Below are 21,129 nucleotides of genomic sequence, written 5' to 3' on the forward strand. Positions count from 1 at the left end.
ATGATGAGAGACCTCCTGTACTTGTACAGATAGATATTTGACGCTTTATTTAAAAATAATAAGTAATGAGGTTATAAGTTTTGGTGGGCATGCTTCACCTCGGCAGCCAATGAGCACCAACCACACAAACCAGCATGGATTCCGAAAACATCGATAATGTGAAACTCATCTCACACTTTCCTCACGTGACATCCTGAAAGCCATGGATCAAGGCAGCCAGGTAGATGCAGTGTTTCTGGATTTCCAAAAAGCATTTGCCCTAGGACCACACCTGTACATATTATTGGACAGATGATTGTATGGAATACCAAGCGAAATTTATGATTGGACTGAGGATTTTTTGGTAGGGAGGACGCAACGAGTTATCTAGGATGGAGAGCCATAGACAGATGTAGAACTAACTTCAGAGGTGCCCCAGGGAAGCAGACAATTCAGTTGTCTGTGATGAAGTATCGTCCGGAAAAACCCTCACAACTATTCATCTGGTTCTTGATACTGTTTCAAAGTGGTGCAAAGATTGGAAACTTGCTATAAATATTCAGCAATGTAAAATGATAATCTTCACAAAACGAAAATACTTAGCATCCTATGACTAAAATATCGAGTCCCGATTGGAGTCAGTCAATGCACATAAATACCTGGGTGTAGTAATTTGTAGCGTTATGAAATGCAACGAACACATAGGCTCAGTTACAGGTAAAGTGGCTAGCAGATTTCGGTTCATTGATAGAATACTAGGGAAATGCAATCATTCTACAAAGGAGACTTCTTATGTGACACTTGTGAGACCCATCCTAGAATACATCTCAAGTGTGTGGGACCCACAACAAACAGGACTAACAGACTAACAGGGGATATTGGATCTACACAGAGAAGTGCAGCACAAATTTTTATAGGTTTGTTTGATCTACAGGAGAATGTCATGGTTTCAAATGGCTCTGAGCACCATGGGACGTAATAGCTGAGGTCATCAGTCCCGTAGAACTTAGAACTACTTAAACCTAACTCACATAAGGACATCACACACATCCATGTCCGAGGTAGGATACGAACCTGCGACCGTAGCGGTCGCGCGGTTCCAGACTGAAGCGCCTAGAACCGCTCGGCCAGGAGAATGTCATGGGGATGCCAAACATCAGAAATGGCAGATGCTTGAAGATACATGCAAACCGTGCCATTTAAATCTACTTACAAAGCTTAAAAGACCCAGCTTTAAGTGCTGAATCTAGGAATATAGTACAATCACCTACGTATCACACTTGTAGGGGTTGCAAAGATAAGATTAGAGCAGGGATTCCCAAACTTTTCCTCTAATGGAACACTTTGAGAATACTGGTAGTTTGATGGAACAACCTGTTTATTTTGAAGGTTAATAGAATTAATAATATTTTTAAAAATTAAAAAAAACTGGTTTCATTCAGTCATTAATTTAATTTTAAATCATAAATAATAACACAGAAAGAAAGCCATGTTATTAATAGTTTCTCACAGAGCACCTTTTTGCTTCCCGTGGGACACCAGTGTTCCACAGAACTCAGTTTGGGAAACCTAGGAGTAGACTACTTCCAGCACATACAGAGGCGTTTAAATAATCATTATCCCTGTGCTCTGCACGTGAATTGGACGGGAAGAAGCCTTAATAACTGGTAGAATGTAAGTACACACTGCTATGCTCTTCAATGTAGTTTGCAGAGTGTGGATGTACATTATCACTCCACAAGTACCACATCAGCTAAATAGTGGCACCTATGAATCTATGGTGCCTTATGCAAATGACGTAAGCTGTGTTCCCTGTGCAGCATAGACCAGTCAGTACTTTATAATGACAGCTGCCTGCTGCTGTACATAATTAACTAACTCTAAAGTAATGATAGCTACTAGAGCGAGGAATGTTACAATGGAAGTTCGTAATGTGGTCAGCAGTTGGTGTATTGGACAGGGTGGGGATGTGTCCATTGTTGGGACTCCCTGTACAGGTGAAGGCTTCACGCAGCTACTGAAGTGAGGTGGGAATATCTCCATTGTTGGCACTCCCAGAGACAGTGGGAGCTTTGTGCAGCTACAGCAATGAAGTGGGAAGGTCTCCACCGTTGGCACCACTTGTGGCAATGGGGGCTTCTGTGTGACATTGGGTTCAGCAGTGAGGTGGGGATGTCTCCTTTGTTGGCACTTCCTGTGATAATGGGAGCTTTGTAGAGCTACAGCAGTGAGGTGGGAATGTCTTCATTGTTGGTGCTCATTGTGGGGGCTTCACACAGCTATAGCAGTGAGGTGGGAATGTGTCCATTGTTGGCACTCGCATGAGACAGTGGGGGGTTTGCGAAGCGGCAGTGGTGAGCTCACCTGTGTGGCATATTTGACACGATGGGGACGCCGTTCTCTTGCATGCGCTTCCTCTCTTTGGCGAGGCGCTGCTGCTCCTTCTCAGCCTGCTTGCGGGTTTTCTCCTGCAGCTTCGTGTAGCTGCGGGCCAGCTTGTCCGCTGCCTTCTGGGCCTTCTTCTTCTTCGTCTCCACCAATTTCCTGAACACAAACAAATTCATTATTGTACACAAACAATGCACCACTTAATAAAACTCGAGAGACATTCTTCAAAACACAGTTCATGCAGGGGGTGTACAAAAATATGGAAACACCAAAAACACAACACATTATCATGCCTAATAAGGTGTAGGAAGATTGTTGGCATTCAAAACAGTTTCCAGGCACCTCGAAACAGATAAATACAGGTCCTGAATGGTTTTCAAGAGACTCTTACACAGTTTTTCCTGCAAAACAGTGGCAAGTTAAGGTGACGATGATCGAAGTGGATAGCGATCAGGCACCGTTCTCTCCAAACCACAACAGCCCAATAATATTGAGATATAGCGACTGTGGTGCCCAATGGAGATGCGAAACTTCATCCTTTGTCTCACAAAACCGGCCCTGGGCGATGCGAGCTGTATGAACATGACCCCTTTCGTCATGCAACACAGCATCGCCATTAGGGAGCAAATACTACAAATATTGCACCATGGGATGGACCTGCTCAGCCAAAACAGTCACTTAATCCTTGGAAATAATGTGACCTTGGAACGTAACCGTGGTGGTTATGAAATACTATGATCTGGCTGCCCAAATCATCGCCGAAGCGTCCCCATGATTCACTCCTGGGACGTAAACTCGGCCAGAAGTTGGAAACAGTGTGAAACAAGACTCATCCGACCAAATGGCTTTCACCCATTGCTCCAAAGTTCAAGTTTTACTGGACTGGACGGGTATTTGGATCACAGGTAAGTGGTCTTGGAATTCAAGCTCCCCCTGCAGTTCCCTACTTATAGTGCTCCTTTGTTATGGTTTTGAATGGGTTAGTGAGTGCGACATTCAGTTCTTCAGTAACTTTGGCAGCTGTTGACATCATATTTTTCAAAAATGGTTCAAATGGCTCTGAGCACTATGGGACTTAACATCTGAGGTCATCAGTCCCCTAGAACTTAGAACTACTTAAACCTAACTAACCTAAGGATATCACACACACCCATGCCCGAGGCAGGATTCGAACCTGCGATCGTAGCGGTCGCGCGGTTCCAGACTGTAGCGCCTAGAATCGCTCGGCCACCCCGGCCGGCCCCGAGGCAGGATTCGAACCTGCGACCATAGCAGCAGCGCGGTTCTGGACAGAAGCGCTTAGAGCCGCTCGGCCACAACGGCCGGCCTCATATTTTTCGTCACAATCCCCTTCAATAACCGTTTGTCACGGTCACTCAACACACACTTTTGTCCACTTTGTGACTTAGCGGATGATGTTTGTCCGCTTTTCCTGTATGCAGTATAAATCATCGTAATGGTGCCTCTTAAAACACCAAATACTTAGGCTCCCGTGGTTACAGAAGCACCCACCATACCAGTACCAACAATTTGTCTTCGTTCGAAGTCACTTAGCTATGACGTCATGCACTCACAACTACACAGAACAATTCTTGCAACATATTGGGGCACAGGTGTCGATGGTCCTCAAATACAACAGCGCAACCTGCAGGCTTCGCTCGCATCTGCATTTACACTCCTGGAAATGGAAAAAAGTACACATTGACACCGGTGTGTCAGACCCACCATACTTGCTCCGGACACTGCGAGAGGGCTGTACAAGCAATGATCACACGCACGGCACAGCGGACACACCAGGAACCGCGGTGTTGGCCGTCGAATGGCGCTAGCTGCGCAGCATTTATGCACCGCCGCCGTCAGTGTCAGCCAGTTTGCCGTGGCATACGGAGCTCCATCGCAATCTTTAACACTGGTAGCATGCCGCGACAGCGTGGACGTGAACCGTATGTGCAGTTGACGGACTTTGAGCGAGGGCGTATAGTGGGCATGCGGGAGGCCGGGTGGACGTACCGCCGAATTGCTCAACACGTGGGGCGTGAGGTCTCCACAGTACATCGATGTTGTCGCCAGTGGTCGGCGGAAGGTGCACGTGTCCGTCGACCTGGGACCGGACCGCAGCGACGCACGGATGCACGCCAAGACCGTAGGATCCTACGCAGTGCCGTAGGGGACCGCACCGCCACTTCCCAGCAAATTAGGGACACTGTTGCTCCTGGGGTATCGGCGAGGACCATTCGCAACCGTCTCCATGAAGCTGGGCTACGGTCCCGCACACCGTTAGGCTGTCTTCCGCTCACGCCCCAACATCGTGCAGCCCGCCTCCAGTGGTGTCGCGACAGGCGTGAATGGAGGGACGAATGGAGACGTGTCGTCTTCAGCGATGAGAGTCGCTTCTGCCTTGGTGCCAATGATGGTCGTATGCGTGTTTGGCGCCGTGCAGGTGAGCGCCACAATCAGGACTGCATACGACCGAGGCACACAGGGCCAACACCCGGCATCATGGTGTGGGGAGCGATCTCCTATACTGGCCGTACACCACTGGTGATCGTCGAGGGGACACTGAATAGTGCACGGTACATCCAAACCGTCATCGAACCCATCGTTCTACCATTCCTAGACCGGCAAGGGAACTTGCTGTTCCAACAGGACAATGCACGTCCGCATGTATCCCGTGCCACCCAACGTGCTCTAGAAGGTGTAAGTCAACTACCCTTGCCAGCAAGATCTCCGGATCTGTCGCCCATTGAGCATGTTTGGGACTGGATGAAGCGTCGTCTCACGCGGTCTGCACGTCCAGCACGAACGCTGGTCCAACTGAGGCGCCAGGTGGAAATAGCATGGCAAGCCGTTCCACAGGACTACATCCAGCATCTCTACGATCGTCTCCATGGGAGAATAGCAGCCTGCATTGCTGCGAAAGGTGGATATACACTGTACTAGTGCCGACATTGTGCATGCTCTGTTGCCTGTGTCTATGTGCCTGTGGTTCTGTCAGTGTGATCATGTGATGTATCTGACCCCAGGAATGTGTCAATAAAGTTTCCCCTTCCTGGGACAATGAATTCACGGTGTTCTTATTTCAATTTCCAGGAGTGTATGTTCACTCATGTATTTCTCGCGATGTATCTGTACTTTTGTACAACCCCTGTAGGTGTTCTGTTAAGAAGCGTTCAACAGTGTACGATAGTGCAAGATGTTCGAGATTCTCAAGGAAATAGATGTAAGGTTTAGAGAAAGATGGGTAAAATACGACATGTACAAGAACGAAGAGGGGAAAAGTACGAATGGAAGACCAAGAAAGAAGAGCATTTGACTCAGTACGACACCTATGTTTATTGTTATTAAATGTCATGTGCTACTTTTGCTGCAGTATTAAGACATTTTTGAAGACTATTAATCTTCCCTCCCGTGATCAAAATGGATTCTGAAAATGAAAATCTTTAGAAAATCAATTCGCTGTGCTTGTCCATGAGATACTAAAGAAAGCAGATACGGCGCCCTTCATTTCGGAAATTCATTAGGTATAATTCCGTATTGATGCTTAGCGAGCAGAACGCTAGATTACGGAAACTCGAACCAGCTTTTGACTAAGTATATGTTGTTGTGGTCATCAATCTGAAGAATGGTCTGATGCAAATCTCCATGTTGTACAAGCCTAATCTTTTTCTTCTTTTTCTTTAGCATTTGTCCCACTTGGTGACATGGTCCTATGAGTGGATTCACCGTCTCCATTTTGTTCGATCTTGGACCACATCTGGATGAATATTTACAGCCTTCAGATCGTTGTGCAAAGTGTTGGCCCATCGCTGTCTAGGTTGCCCCTTAGGTCTCTTTCCCGTGACATCCATTGTGCATGCCGCCTTTGTAATGGAATCGCCCTCTGCGCGTCAAAGCTGATAGTCCTAACTTCTCGAGGATCTGATATCATGACTCGGTCGTTCCATTCTTGTGTTAGATGCTGGAGATCAAACTTGTTCTCTGCAGCCTGCATGACATCTTCGGCATACAGAAGTGTCCATGGTAGCGGCATGTGCAGGTCTGATGTGACGGTATTCAACACAACAATAAACAGCAGTGGTGATAAGAGAAGCCTTGGTGGACTCCGACTGTGACTCGAAACTCATTTGACGCTCCTGCAGCTGCTTGGATATAGCTCCTGGGTTCTACGTAGAAACGTCATACTCAGTTAACAAGGTACTCTGGTGAACATAGTCTCGAAGCGCCAGCCAGATTGGGTCATTTGGTAGCTGATCGAAAGCCTTTTCGATGTCTAGAAAAGCAGGATGCAGAGGATTGTTCTTTTGGCGGTATTTTTCAACCAGCAGCAGAGCAGCATGGATTGCACCAGTTGTGCCACGATTTTTCACAAATCCGCCTTGGTTTCATGTGATTTGAGCTTCCTCGCGAGTCCTTTTGTCGAGGATGTGTTCACCGATCGGACGTAAATAGAATACTCAGCAGGGCTTCCTGTCTTTTTGAACATTGGTGAAGTGATGCTTCACTGCCAGTCTGTTGATATTCTACCTTCTCTAATGATCTAATTGAAAATACGTGTTAGCCAACCTGCCGTTTTCCACTGTTCGAAAAACCATCACTCTGCTGGGAGGTCATTGGGGTCAGTGACTTTCCCCTCTCTTCATTTCTTTATTCGGAGATGATGGGGCTTTTTGTGCAAGCCTCATCATCTTCTAATAACTATCTCAATCTACTCCTATGTAAGTAGGCTGTTTATGTTTTCTTATTGGCAACGTTACGTAGCGCTCTGTATGAAAATCACTGGCTGTGCTGTGTGCAGTCTGTGGCTAGTTTGCATTGTTGTCTGCCATTGTAGTGTTGGGCAGCTGGATGTGAACAGCGCGTAGCGTTGCGCAGTTGGAGGTGAGCCGCCAGCAGTGGTGGATGTGGGGAGAGAGATGGCGGAGTTTCGAAGTTTGTAATACTGGATATCATATATTATGACTATTAAGGTAAATACATTGTTTGTTCTCTATTAAAATCTTTCATTTGCTAACTATCCCTATCAGTAGTTAGTGCCTTCAGTAGTTTGAATCTTTTATTTAGCTGGCAGTAGTGGAGCTCGCTGTATTGCAGTAGTTCCAGTAATGAAGATTTTTGTGAGGTAAGTGATTTGTGAAAGGTATAGGTTAATGTTAGTCAGGGCCATTCTTTTGTAGGGATTTTGATAGTCAGATAGCGTTGCGCTAAATAATATTGTATGTCAGTTTAAGCACAGTCGTGTATAAATTTTTCTAAGGGGACGTTACACCTATTTGAACTTGCTTATTATATGTATCCCTTACTCTCTTTAAAAATTCCCGTCTCAAAATTTGTCCTCGTTTTCCTTTACTGCTTGCTCAGTGTACAGACTGAATAACATTAGGGATAGACTACAACTTGCCTTACTCCCTTCTCGATCACTGTTTCCCTTTGATGTTCTTTGACTGTCATAACTGCAGTTTTGTTTCCGCACATACTATAAATAACCGTTCACTCCCTTTATTTTATCCCAGATACTATCAATATATACACACTGGTATGCAAGACTTAAGGATGATGATTGTGGGGCGCTCAACTGCGCGGTTATCAGCGTCTGTACAAATTCCCAACTTTTGCTCAGTCCAATCTCGTCACTTGCATGAAGGATGATGAAATGAAGAGGACAACACAAACACCCAGTCATTTCGAGGCAGGTGAAAATCCCTACAGCCGCCGGGAATCGAATCCGGGACCCCGTGCTCGGGAAGCGAGAACGCGACCGCGAGACCACGAGCTGCGGACACTTAAGGGCGAAAGTAACTTTCACATGATGTCTCACTGCAACTAACAACAAAGCTCGGTTTCACTCGGACCATGCATAGAAAGAACTGGTACAGCATAGCGCAGAAGATAACTGAAAGAAATGCGCAATGAGACGAACAGAAATGACATTATTATTTAAAGACAATAATTTCACTGAAGTCACCGTGATTCATAGTGGTCCCCTGTGTCATTACAAAAGGCGGGAAACGGTTCTGAATAGGGTGCGTGGTCACCAAATACGGCAATGGATGTTCTGCAACCTGCTCCCATGCTGGCCACATGGTTGATAAGGAGTCCTTATGATAGGGCGTTCAATACCTCCAATAGCGCGACTGACAATTTCTGGATGGTCGCTGGTGCATGTGGACTTACTGCATTACGTTTCTCCAACGTAAGTCGGGGGAACTGCGAGATCAGTCCGTTCGCCGATTATCCTCTAGTTCCAAGTGCTCCACCACCTGCGCTGTCAGATGCGGTGGCGCATTGTCGTCCACAAAAACATGCACACATGGAAGGAGTACAGCGTCACAATACCGTTGACCAGTGAGTGTGCCGTGTTCAAAGATTTGGAGGTCAGTACGCCAACGCAACAATATGCTTCACCACACCGAAACAACTGTACCAGCAGGACGATCGTGTTCGACAGTGGTGGATGTACTCTCATATGGTGGGAGGTGAGAACACTTAAGGGGCTCCGAAAAGGCTCAAAATCATGAAAAGTTCAATTTTTACTTTTTTGCGTTTTCTGAATCTGCAGACTATTACCTTTTAATAGATATATAATTTATTCAATTCCGAAGACTACAACTATTTTTAAATTTTTTTTGAAATGTGTTCTACATGGGCATGACCCACTGTGGCGCTGTTAAACTGCTGTCAAATGGTGTTATTATTAACGTCCGTGTTCATCAGGTACATTTTAGTGATGTGAGATAAAGTATGTGTTGTGGCTAACCTGTGATGGTTCAATATATATCGCTGGTGTGATTGTCGATTGTTTCATGTTTATTTACTCTGTCGTTATCTCGAAAATATTCGTAATTAATTCTGTTTCTTGAGTCTCTGTTTCGTTGAAGTATAATAATGAGTAAAAGTAAAGTTATTAGAAATCCTCTGAAGGCTTTTAAGAAAAGGAGAAACGTTGGAAAGCCAAAGGTATGTGTTATTATGGGAATGAAGATAGGTTCTAACATGGTACGAGCGATGCTTGCTTTAGACAAGGAACGCCTTCGGGCTGCAGACAGGGCTGTAAAGAGTCTAGAAATACAAGCAAGAGTAAACAGGAGGAGGAACAAGAGGAAGCTGGAGGAGGAGTTTGCAGAGAATGAAGATAATCCATCCTATGGACCTGGAATGCACTAAAAAGTTAATCCAATCTTTGTCGCTCGATTCCCAAAACTTTTATTTTCTCATACTAACTAATTACATGTTTTCTAAGGATCTTCCAAACATATTTGTTTCAAACTTTCAGTAAATGTTACACAGTGCCTTCTGCATAATTTAACACAGCCTTTTTCCAAAAAACTGTATATTTTTGAATATATAAATAAAAAATTGCAAAAAAATGTGAATTTTCATTACAATTGAAAAAAAATCATCTTTAATAACTGAACTAAAATTTTGTAAAATCCCTGTGTTAAGTTGTAGCCCATATTCCAATAAATAATCTGTAAAAAGTTCAACTTCCTACCTCAAATACTTTGTGAGGAAAGATGTAATTTATAAGCGTTATTTTAACATTGCAAGTATAGGGCGTTCCGGAGCCCCTTAATGCACTCGGGAACACTGTCGAACATGTTCGGTTTCTTGGTCCAAGTGTGACGGTGTGGACAGGCACAATGCTGCATGGGCGGACCGACCGCCAAATCTTTCAACAAGGTACACTACTGGTCAACGTTATTGAGACACTATTCCTTCCCAACGTGCGTTTTTCTGGGGTGCACTCGGTCCTGAGTTCAAATTTATGGATGACGAGGCGCGATCGCATCCAACAGCGCTGGTGAAGGAACTCTTGGAACGAGAGGATATTCGGCGAATGGATTGGCCTTTCCGTTTCCCAGACTTAAATCACATCCAGCGCGTGTGGGATGCGCTGGGGATAATTATGGCGGCACGTCCACATGCTCCAACGGCCATCCAGCAGTTGTTGTCCGCGCTGGTGCAAGAATGGGACGTACTACCGCAAGAGCCCTTATCAACCCTGTGGCCAGCATCGTAGCACATTGCAGAGCGTGCATCGCCGTCTGTGGTGATCACCCTATTATGAACCATTTCCCGCCATTTGTGATGTCCAGGGCACCATCATGAATCGCGATGGCATCAGTGCAGTTATTATCTTTGAATGAAAGTGCCATTTCTGTTTGTCTCATTGCGTATTCCATTCAGTTACCTTCTGCACTGTATTTTACTGTACTGTACAAGTTCTTTCTAAAAGTATACAGGGTGGTCCATTGATAGCGACCAGGCCAAATATCTCACGAAATAAGCACCAAACGAAAAATACTACAAAGAACGAAACTCGTCTAGCTTGAAGGAGGAAGCCAGATGGCGCTATGGTTGGCCCGCTAGATGGCGTTGCCATAGGTGAAACGGATATCAACTGCGTTTTTTAAAATAGGAACCCCCATTTTTTATTACATATTCGTGTAGCACGTAAAGAAATATGAATGTTTTAGTTGGACCACTTTTTTCGTTTTGTGATAGATGGAGCTGTAATAGACACAAACGTATAAGTACGTGGTATCACGTAACATTCCGCCAGTGCGGACGGTATTTGCTTCGTGATACATTACCCGTGTTAAAATGGACCGTTTACCAATTGCGGAAAAGGTCGATATAGTGTTGATGTAAGACTATTGTGATCAAAATGCCCAACGGGGGTGTGCTATGTATACTGCTCGGTATCCTGGACGACATCTTCCAAGTGTCCGGACCGTTCGCCTGATAGTTACGTTATTTAATGAAACGGGAAGTGTTCAGCCACATGTGAAGCGTCAACCACGACCTGCAACAAATGATGATGCCCAAGTAGGTGTTTAACCTCCTGTCGCGGCTAATCCGCACATCAGTAGTAGACAAATTGCGCGAGAATCGGGAATCTCAAAAACGTCGGTGTCGAGAATGCTACATCAACATCGACTGCACCCGTACCATATTTCTATGAACCAGGAATTGCATGGCGACGACTTTGAACGTCGTGTACAGTTCTGCCACTGGGCACTAGAGAAATTACGGGACGATGACAGATATTTTGCACGCACTCTATTTAGCGACTAAGCGTCATTCACCAACAACGGTAACGTAAACCGGCATAATATGCAGTATTGGGCAACAGAAAATCCACGATGGTTGCGACAAGTGGAACGTCAGCGACCTTGGCGGGTTAATGTATGACAGAATGGCGATGTACTTCCGACGTGTTGGATGTCCGGCACATAGCTCGCGTGCGGTTGAAGCGGTACTGAATAGCATATTTCCTGACAGGTGGATTGGTCGTCGAAGCACCATACAATGGCCCGAACGTTCACCGGATCTGACGTCCCCGGATTTCTTTCTGTGGGGAAAGTTGAAGGATATTTGCTATCGTGATCCACCCACAACGCCTGACGACATGCGTCAGCGCATTGTCAATGCATGTGCGAACGTTAGGGAGGGTGAACTACTCGCTGTTGAAAGGAATGTCGTTACATGTTTTTCCAAATGCATTGAGGTTGACGGACATCATTTTGAGCATTTACTGCATTAATGTGGTATCTACAGGTAATCACGCTGTAACAGCATGCATTCTCAGAAATAATAAGTTCACAAAGGTACATGTATCACATTGAAACAACCGAAATAAAATGTTCAAACGTGCCTACGTTCTGTATTTTAATTTTAAAAACCTACCTGTTACCAACTGTTCCTCTAAAATTGTGAGCCACATGTTTGTGTCTATTACAGCGCCAACTATCCCAAAGCGAAAAAAGTAGTCCCACTAAAACATTAATATTTCTTTACGTACTACACGAACATGTAAAAAAAATGGAGGTTGCTATTAAAAAAAATAACGCAGTTGATATCCGTTTGACCTATGGCAGCACCATCTAGCGGGCCAACCATACCGCCATCTGGATTCCCCCTTCAAGCTAGACAAGTTTCGTTCTTTGTAGTTTTTTCGTTTGACGCTTATTTCGTGAGATATTTGGCCCGGTCACGATCAGAGGACCACCCTATATACAGGGAATACGCAAAATAATGCCGAGGCAGGATTCGAACCTGCGACTGTAGCGGTCGCGCGGTTCCAGACTGAAGCGCCTAGAACCGTTCGGCCACCAAAGACCGGCAGACCTGCATGATACTGTGTTGCTATCCACTACACTACTCCCACACACCTCTCTCAAATCGTTGGAAACTACCTTTGGGTTCTTCCCACGAAGGGATTCGATTTTGATCTAGAAACGCTTGTCACTACTTGTAATCCGATCTACCTCGGTTTCAGATTCCATTTTAAACTGAGGTGACAAAAGGATTGGGATAGCTCTCAATACCGTGTCCGACGTCCTTTTTTCCGGCTTAGCGCAACAGTTCTACGTGGCATGTACTCAACAAGTCGATGGAAGTCCCCTACAGAAATACTGAACCATGCCGCCTCTGCAGCAGTCCATAATTGCGAGAGTGTTGCCGGTGCAGGCTTTTGTGCACGAACTGACCTCTCGATTGTGTTCCGTAAATGTTCGATAGTATCCAAGTTTAGCAAAGGCACTCGCGTCGGTCGTCCGCTGCCACAGCGTACTAACGCCAAATTTCGCCGCACTGTTCTAAGGGAGACGTTCGGCGTACGACCCACATTGATTTCTAAGGTTATTTCACGCAGTGTTGCTTGTCTGTTAGCACTGACATCTCTACGCAAACGCCGCTGCTCTCGGTCGTTACGTGAAGGCCACCGCATTGTCCGTGGAGAGAGGTAATGTCTGAAATGTGGTATTCTGTGCTCACTCTTGACATTGTGGATTTCGGAATACTGAACTCCCAAACGGTATCCGAAATGGAATGTCCCATGCATCTGTCTCCAACTACCATCCCGCGTTGGAAGTCTGTTATTCCTGACGTGCAGCCGTAATCACCTTTTCACCTGAATCACCTCAGTACAAACGACAGCTTCTCCAACGCGCCGCCCTTTTTATACTTTGTGTACGCTATACGACGACGTCTGTATCGCTATCACATGACCGTTTGTATCCTCAGTGTAAATGCGTTGAGCAGTACGGCGCGTAATTTGTCTCGCCCGTTGCACATCGCCGAAAGTACGTGAAGTGTGATTTCGAGCGAAGCCACAGAAGGTCCGAGGCGCGGACGAAACGAACGTTTCAGTGTGTCTCGATAATGCCGAATATATATACGATACAAACTGTAGTCGATATTTTCACAGCCCTACTCAAGAGGCTGTTTTTGCAAAGACCCTCAGCCGTTAGTAGGCACACTGTCCAGTCCAGAGTTCCAGAGAAAGACGCGCAACAAACAAGCACGAAGTGAGCGCGCACACCGCCGGAAAAAGGACCTCGCGAGATTAATTAAAGCAGGAGTCGAGAGCGGAGTGCGTAGACCAGGGGCGGGCAGGAATCCTGCACGTGTGCGGTGCACTTGCACGCGTGCAGTTAACAGGTGTTCTGCGTGCACACAGGGGCAAGCTGGCCACCCGCTTACCTCCACTCCCCACCATACCTTCTGTCCATTCCTTCCTCTGTAATGCGTTTTGTTTTTCTAGCTTGCTTTATTGAATGATGGAATAAGGTTAGCAGGAGTGCTTGAAATAAATCATGGTTTGAAAGAGTACCTATTTACTACGATACGTTTTATTTAATTATCACAGGTGGAATTTACAATACGTTTAATATCTGGAACAAAATTTCTGCATACAGACAAATGCAAACAGTTACGTAAATTTTCATCACTTATGTTTGCTCTTAACCGAGGCTTATTAATTCAGCAAATGGTTTTCCAGCTCTCACTATATTAAGCGCAATTTTAAAGCTTGCACGTACCGCTGAGCTATTATTGTTGTGGTCCTGAAAAATTGCAAACAGTGCTCCATAAAATGTTAAATCAGTTAGATGAGAGACATGACGAGAGAAAGTCGCAGATCTCTCGTGACAACGGCAACTAGGACAGATGCATCTAATATCGTCAGGTCGCTCTTCTTAAGCTCAGTCAGTTTCCCCATCCGCTCGGAATCCGTCAATAAACTGTACTCGTCCTTGTGAAATTTATTATAATGGCCTTCAGTACTAAACTTCCGCTGACCAGCGAGAATACTGCCACATATTAAACATTTCTAATTTTCACGTCTTTGCACAAAGAAGAAATGATTCTCCCATTACTTTTTAAAAGATAGCAAATCTCCACGTCTCCTTTTCCTTGATTCACTGTGCATTTTCCTGTTCTTGAAATACAACGTTCACTACGTAGTGGTCGCTTCGCATCAACGTCCGCGGCTTAAGCCTTGTACTACACTGCCGCAACCTGCCGGCTGTCGCCACTGCCCCATTCGACGATTGCACGCGAGCAGCACACGTGCAGCGCTGTGCGCTCACGAGCCGCGTGCAACGTTTGCCCGCCCCTGGCGTAGACTAAACACAATTTGTGGCGCGCGAGGCGCAAACGACGGAAAACGCAAACGAGCTGCCCGCGCCCACCCCCACACGGAGATGCTGGAGAAACGCTCCCATCGCAGCTCCACTGTGCGCCGCACTCGCTTTCCCCGTCGGGCGCACGCGGTGGGACGGCCAAAGCCGCGCGCCAAGCCGATAGAGTTGTTTGTTTCTTCAGCATATTAATTTTTTTCTGGTCATCCTTGTTCCTTGACTTCCGTATGGCATTCGATGCAGTTCCGCCCTGCCGCCTAATGAGCAATATTCGAGCGAAGGGGCTATCAGATCAACTGTGTTATTGTGCTGTAGAGGTTCTAGCAAACAGAACACAGCATGTCAGTGAAGAGCCAAAGAAACTGGTGCAATTGCCTAATGTAGTGTAGAGCCCCCGCGAGCGCGCGCAAGTGCCGCGGCACGACGCGGCATGGACCACCACCACCTAAAGAGAAGGCCGCGGCGCGCTCTTGTGACGTCACGCAAAGCGGGCCAGGGTTGGCTTGGCGCTACGCTTAAAGAAACGAGACGCACGGCCTGCAAATCTTTGTCAAACGGTTTTACAGAACCTATTCCGTAAAAAATAATTAATTTCTGAAATGCTTTTAGCTTTATATGGCAGCTTCATGATGAATTGCCAATCATTTCGATAATGGTCATAACAATTGTGGTATTTCACAGATAAGTATCAAATTTGAGAACGTTGCCATCAAAAATAGGGGTCGCTATGAATTTGTGTTTGATGCATATTACGCATTCTATTGCTGAGTATGAAATACAGATGAGGATTTGAAATTTTCGTAAAACTTTGGATCAATATCTGCTTCCAATCTCGAAAAAATTGAGCATCTGCAGTAACTTCACTTCCGATCGCAACGCGCGGGAATGAAATATTCATAACGCCTGTCATATCTCGTAAACCGCTGGAGATAACGAAACGAGATCTTGGCAAATGATACTACGCAAAGAGGAGAGTACTTTGCCGAATGGTTAAAATAAGTAACTTTATCAATCGCGATATAGCAGAAACTATAGTTTATAATTCTTTTTTACCGGTAATGTAATTGCATAAGACTTATCAATAGCCAGTGAAAACGTACGAGTGCGGGATGTAAATAATATTGCGATATACATGATAAAACAAGGTACATTTGTGGAAAATGCAATGTGATAAAGTACATTCTTTCTGCACCAGACAACTATTATTTACACTCACTTGAAAAATTCTGCACTAATACAGTGTATAATATTAAATTCCTCTGCCTTTAGTATCCTAAATAAATATTGTGTAGCTGTTTATAGAGCTCCCTCAGGAAAGCTGAGTACATTCCCCAAGCAAACAATCACTTTTAACTCACCTCACAAAAACAATTATGCGTTGTTATTGTAATGTAAATTTTCTTTCCTGTAAAAATATGGCAGATTTTGAGCATAAGTCAACAGTGAAAATCTACAAACCTTCAGCAGACATTTGCAACAGTTGGAATGAGACAATGTGTCAAGCTAAAAACGTCAATAATAAATTTAACCTATTTCTAGATTAATTTGTTCCATTGTTTGACACATCGAAAAATAAAACAGATATGCTTCATACAGAGAGATCGCTTTTTAAATATGAAAACAGCAGTTTCAACATTCGTTAGCACTCATGCTAACTAATGCTAGAGTGAAAAACAACACCCACTCACAAATACAGAATAAAACGTATCGGTAATGCGTAACAAAATACGAACTGCAGAGAAATTTAAACACGAATAAAAAGTAACACGAACCACAAATTTATATTTCGTTTTCAAAATCAAAATAAAGCCACTTGATAACGAATACTAGGCCTATTTACTGCGAACTTTTGCTCACAATTTTAGTCAAATGTATCCAAAATGCAAAATATTCCACCAGAAAAAAATAATAATTGTACTAGGTATATAGTTTTTACATACCTTCGTGTGCTCAGTGGGTTGGAAATTGACCCGATGAATCGCTGAAAGACATTTCCAATGCAGATTCGCATCTTTCGGAAAGGAAAACAACATTACTTTCAGTCGAGTTCCGTAATTCCCACGACACCTTGGCACACAGCAGTTGTGAACCATGTTTACAGTAGCTTCACTACACGCAAACACTGTAATCGCTAGTTTTAAGCACGAATATAGCACTCGATCCAACAAACGTGTAGATAAACAAACGCTTCGAAACACAACATGGTAGCCCGCTTGGAGTGACGTCACGACCTGCTATGAATTTCGCGCCGCGGCCTTGTCTCTAGGTGGTGGTGCATGGACTCGACTAATGTCTGAAGTAGTAGTGCTGGAGGGAACTGACACCTTAAATCCTGCAGGCCTGTCCATAAATCCGTAAGAGTACCAGATTTCTTCTGAACAGCACGTTGCAAGGCATCCCAGATGTGCTCAATAATGTTCATGTCTGGGGAGTTTGGTGGCCAGCGGAAGTGTTTAAACTGAGACAAGTGTTCCCGGAGCCACTCTGTAGCAATTCTGGACGTGTGGGGTGTCGCATTGTCCTGCTTGAATTGCCCAAATCCGTCGGAATGCATACTGAACATGAATGGATGCAGGTGATCAGGCAAGTTGCTTATGTACGTATCACCTGTCAGAGTCGTATCTAGACGTATCACGGGTCCCATATCACTCCAACTGCACATGCCCAACACCATTACAGAGCTTTCACCAGCTTGAATAGTCCTGTCATGCAGGGTCCATGGATTCATGAGGTTGTCTCCATATCCGTACATGTCCATCCGCTCGGTACCATTTGAAACGAGACTCGTCCGACCAGGAAACATGTTTCCAGTCATCAACAGTCCAATGTAGTTGTTGACAAGCCCAGGAGAGGTGTAAAACTATGTGTCTTGCCGTCATCAAGGGTACGCGAGTGGGTCTTCGGCTCCGAAAGCCCACATCGATGATGTTCCGTTGAATGGTTCGCACGCTGACCCTTGTTGATGGCCCAGCATTGAAATTTGCAGCAATTTTCGGAAGGGTTTAACTTCTGTCACGCTGAACGATTCTCTTCAGCCGTTGTTGGTCCCGTTCTTGCAGGATCTTTTTCCGGCCGCAGCGATGTCGGAGATTTGATGTTTTATCGCTTTCCTGATATTCACAGTTCACTAGCGAAATGATCGTAAGGGAAAAATCCCCACTTCATCGCTACCTCGGAGGTGCAGTGTCCCATCGCTCGTGAGCCGACTATAACACCGCGCTCAAACTCACTTAAATCTTGATAACCTGCCATTGTAGCAGCAGTAACAGATCTAACAACTGCGCCAGACATTTGTCTTATATAGACGTTGCCGACCGCAGCTCCGTATCCTGCCTGTTTGCATTTCTCTGTATTTGAATATGCATGCCTCGGGCATGGATGTATGTGGTGTCCTTAGGTTAGTTAGGTTTAAGTAGTTCTAAGTTCTAGGAGACTGATGACCTCAGATGTTAAGTCCCACAGTGCTCTGGGCCATTTGAACCATTTTTTTTGAACATCAACTAGAAACCTAAACATTCTCCTCCACTGACAAATACCGACGCTTTCCCCACGAAGGGTGGTAGATGCATTCACCACTCTCAAATCGTGCAGTGTCCATCATAACATCAAGTCCGATGCGAGAACTATACTCTGCATGAAAATCTTTTCTTCGTTGCGTGCCCCTGTACCATCGCAGCATACGCCACGTGGGGAAACGCATAGTTTGTGCTTCTCACGAGAAAAAATTATTACGGTGGTGAAAGGATGTTGATACAACTGGATTAAGGTAATTAGTGATAGGAAAATTTCGATGAATCAGGATAAGTCTCTCAATGTTCTTACATGGAAATCGAAACCTGTCTTCAGGCTTCTCACTTTGCGTATATGGACACTGCGCCAAATTTTCACTGCATTATGAAATGGCAAATCGTTGATGAAGATGTGCTTAGGAAAGACGAAACTTCTAGGTACCATCAGATCGTTTTGGAAGTCCGTCAGGTCGAACCCTCATGTCCTAGTCGGTCTTGATGCGACTAATAATGCTATAGTCTTCAAATGAAGGTTAGAGTTTAACTTTCTGTCGACGTCACGGTCATTAGAGCAGAAAAACAGCTCAGTCGCTCTAAATCAATGAAATCATCCGTGGCCTTACTAAAGGAACCATACACGCATTCGCCACAAGATAATTTTGGATTACCACAGGAAACCTAAAACGATCATCATCTCCTCTTTGGCAGTTGCGCGCATTTGCGAAAGCTAGTGCTCGAAGCGCTGTAGGCTTTTGTGACGTACGCGATCCGGCTACGCGACTTAATTGCTGCGATTTCGGTAGAGAATCTCTTAATCGGCGAAACCTGATCTGCACTACTATATTAGTGAACTGTTTTCGTCGACGCTCCCCAAGCTCGCTTCGATCCTACTGACCACTAACTCGCACCAGTATAATTGCATTCAGATCAAGTGCAAGATCAGACGACTGGACTAGAAGCATACACCTCCGACAGTCTCCGGTTAGATTATAGTGGCACTTTCAAATGTCCTCAACAAATTCGGTAAATCAAAGGTGTCGGGGTGGATTTTCGAAAATATTAGGGTCAGGAAGTCATACCAAAATAGAACACTTCGACTGTTACAGAAAGAATATTGTTTACTCGTTTTCCCACGTTAATAACCTGTGCCAAATCCGTTGCTCCCAGCAGCGCCTCTTCCATCGAACTACACTCCTGGAAATTGAAATAAGAACACCGTGAATTCATTGTCCCAGGAAGGGGAAACTTTATTGACACATTCCTGGGGTCAGATACATCACATGATCACACTGACAGAACCACAGGCACATAGACACAGGCAACAGAGCATGCACAATGTCGGCACTAGTACAGTGTATATCCACCTTTCGCAGCAATGCAGGCTGCTATTCTCCCATGGAGACGATCGTAGAGATGCTGGATGTAGTCCTGTGGAACGGCTTGCCATGCCATTTCCACCTCGCGCCTCAGTTGGACCAGCGTTCGTGCTGGACGTGCAGACCGCGTGAGACGACGCTTCATCCAGTCCCAAACATGCTCAATGGGGGACAGATCCGGAGATCTTGCTGGCCAGGGTAGTTGACTTACTCCTTCTAGAGCACGTTGGGTGGCACGGGATACATGCGGACGTGCATTGTCCTGTTGGAACAGCAAGTTCCCTTGCCGGTCTAGGAATGGTAGAACGATGGGTTCGATGACGGTTTGGATGTACCGTGCACTATTCAGTGTCCCCTCGACGATCACCAGTGGTGTACGGCCAGTGTAGGAGATCGCTCCCCACACCATGATGCCGGGTGTTGGCCCTGTGTGCCTCGGTCGTATGCAGTCCTGATTGTGGCGCTCACCTGCACGGCGCCAAACACGCATACGACCATCATTGGCACCAAGGCAGAAGCGACTCTCATCGCTGCAGACGACACGTCTCCATTCGTCCCTCCATTCACGCCTGTCGCGACACCACTGGAGGCGGGCTGCACGATGTTGGGGCGTGAGCGGAAGACGGCCTAACGGTGTGCGGGACCGCAGCCCAGCTTCATGGAGACGGTCCTCGCCGATACCCCAGGAGCAACAGTGTCCCTAATTTGCTGGGAAGTGGCGGTGCGGTCCCCTACGGCACTGCGTAGGATCCTACGGTCTTGGCGTGCATCCGTGCGTCGCTGCGGTCCGGTCTCAGGTCGACGGGCACGTGCACCTTCCGCCGACCACTGGCGACAACATCGATGTACTGTGGAGACCTCACGCCCCACGTGTTGAGCAATTCGGCGGTACGTCCACCCGGCCTCCCGCATGCCCACTATACGCCCTCGCTCAAAGTCCGTCAACTGCACATACGGTTCACGTCCACGCTGTCGCGGCATGCTACCAGTGTTAAAGACTGCGATGGAGCTCCGTATGCCACGGCAAACTGGCTGACACTGACGGCGGCGGTGCACAAATGCTGCGCAGCTAGCGCCATTCGACGGCCAACACCGCGGTTCCTGGTGTGTCCGCTGTGCCGTGCGTGTGATCATTGCTTGTACAGCCCTCTCGCAGTGTCCGGAGCAAGTATGGTGGGTCTGACACACCGGTGTCAATGTGTTCTTTTTTCCATTTCCAGGAGTGTATAAAAAAGGGGAAACATAATGGAAGAGACCAGACAAAAAGGGGGCGACTGTAAAATGGAGATAAAAACCTTAAAAAAGTATTGTGCACAAAAAACCTCACACTGGGACAATTAAAAGAACATAAGGCGAAGTCACAACCAGTCCCTACCAACTTGGAAAAGGTAAACTTCAAACTTAAGTGTGACTGGGCGGGTAGAAATTTTGACCCTATTCCTCGTGAATGCTAGC

At 45.8% G+C, this 21,129-nt stretch overlaps 1 protein-coding gene across 1 annotated transcript in view; it reads right to left on the reverse strand.

Moving 5' to 3' along the window:
* LOC126162985 (ankyrin repeat and SAM domain-containing protein 4B) overlaps positions 1-21,129 on the reverse strand; it is a 321,356-nt gene that overhangs the window by 49,506 nt on the left and 250,721 nt on the right. Inside the window, exon 4 of the mRNA XM_049919841.1 lies at positions 2,344-2,523. Coding sequence (XP_049775798.1) covers positions 2,344-2,523 — 180 coding nt within the window. The remainder of the gene's footprint in view (positions 1-2,343; positions 2,524-21,129) is intronic.

Source organism: Schistocerca cancellata, chromosome 2 (assembly GCF_023864275.1).
Source record: "Schistocerca cancellata isolate TAMUIC-IGC-003103 chromosome 2, iqSchCanc2.1, whole genome shotgun sequence".
In the NCBI taxonomy this organism is placed as follows: domain Eukaryota; kingdom Metazoa; phylum Arthropoda; class Insecta; order Orthoptera; family Acrididae; genus Schistocerca; species Schistocerca cancellata.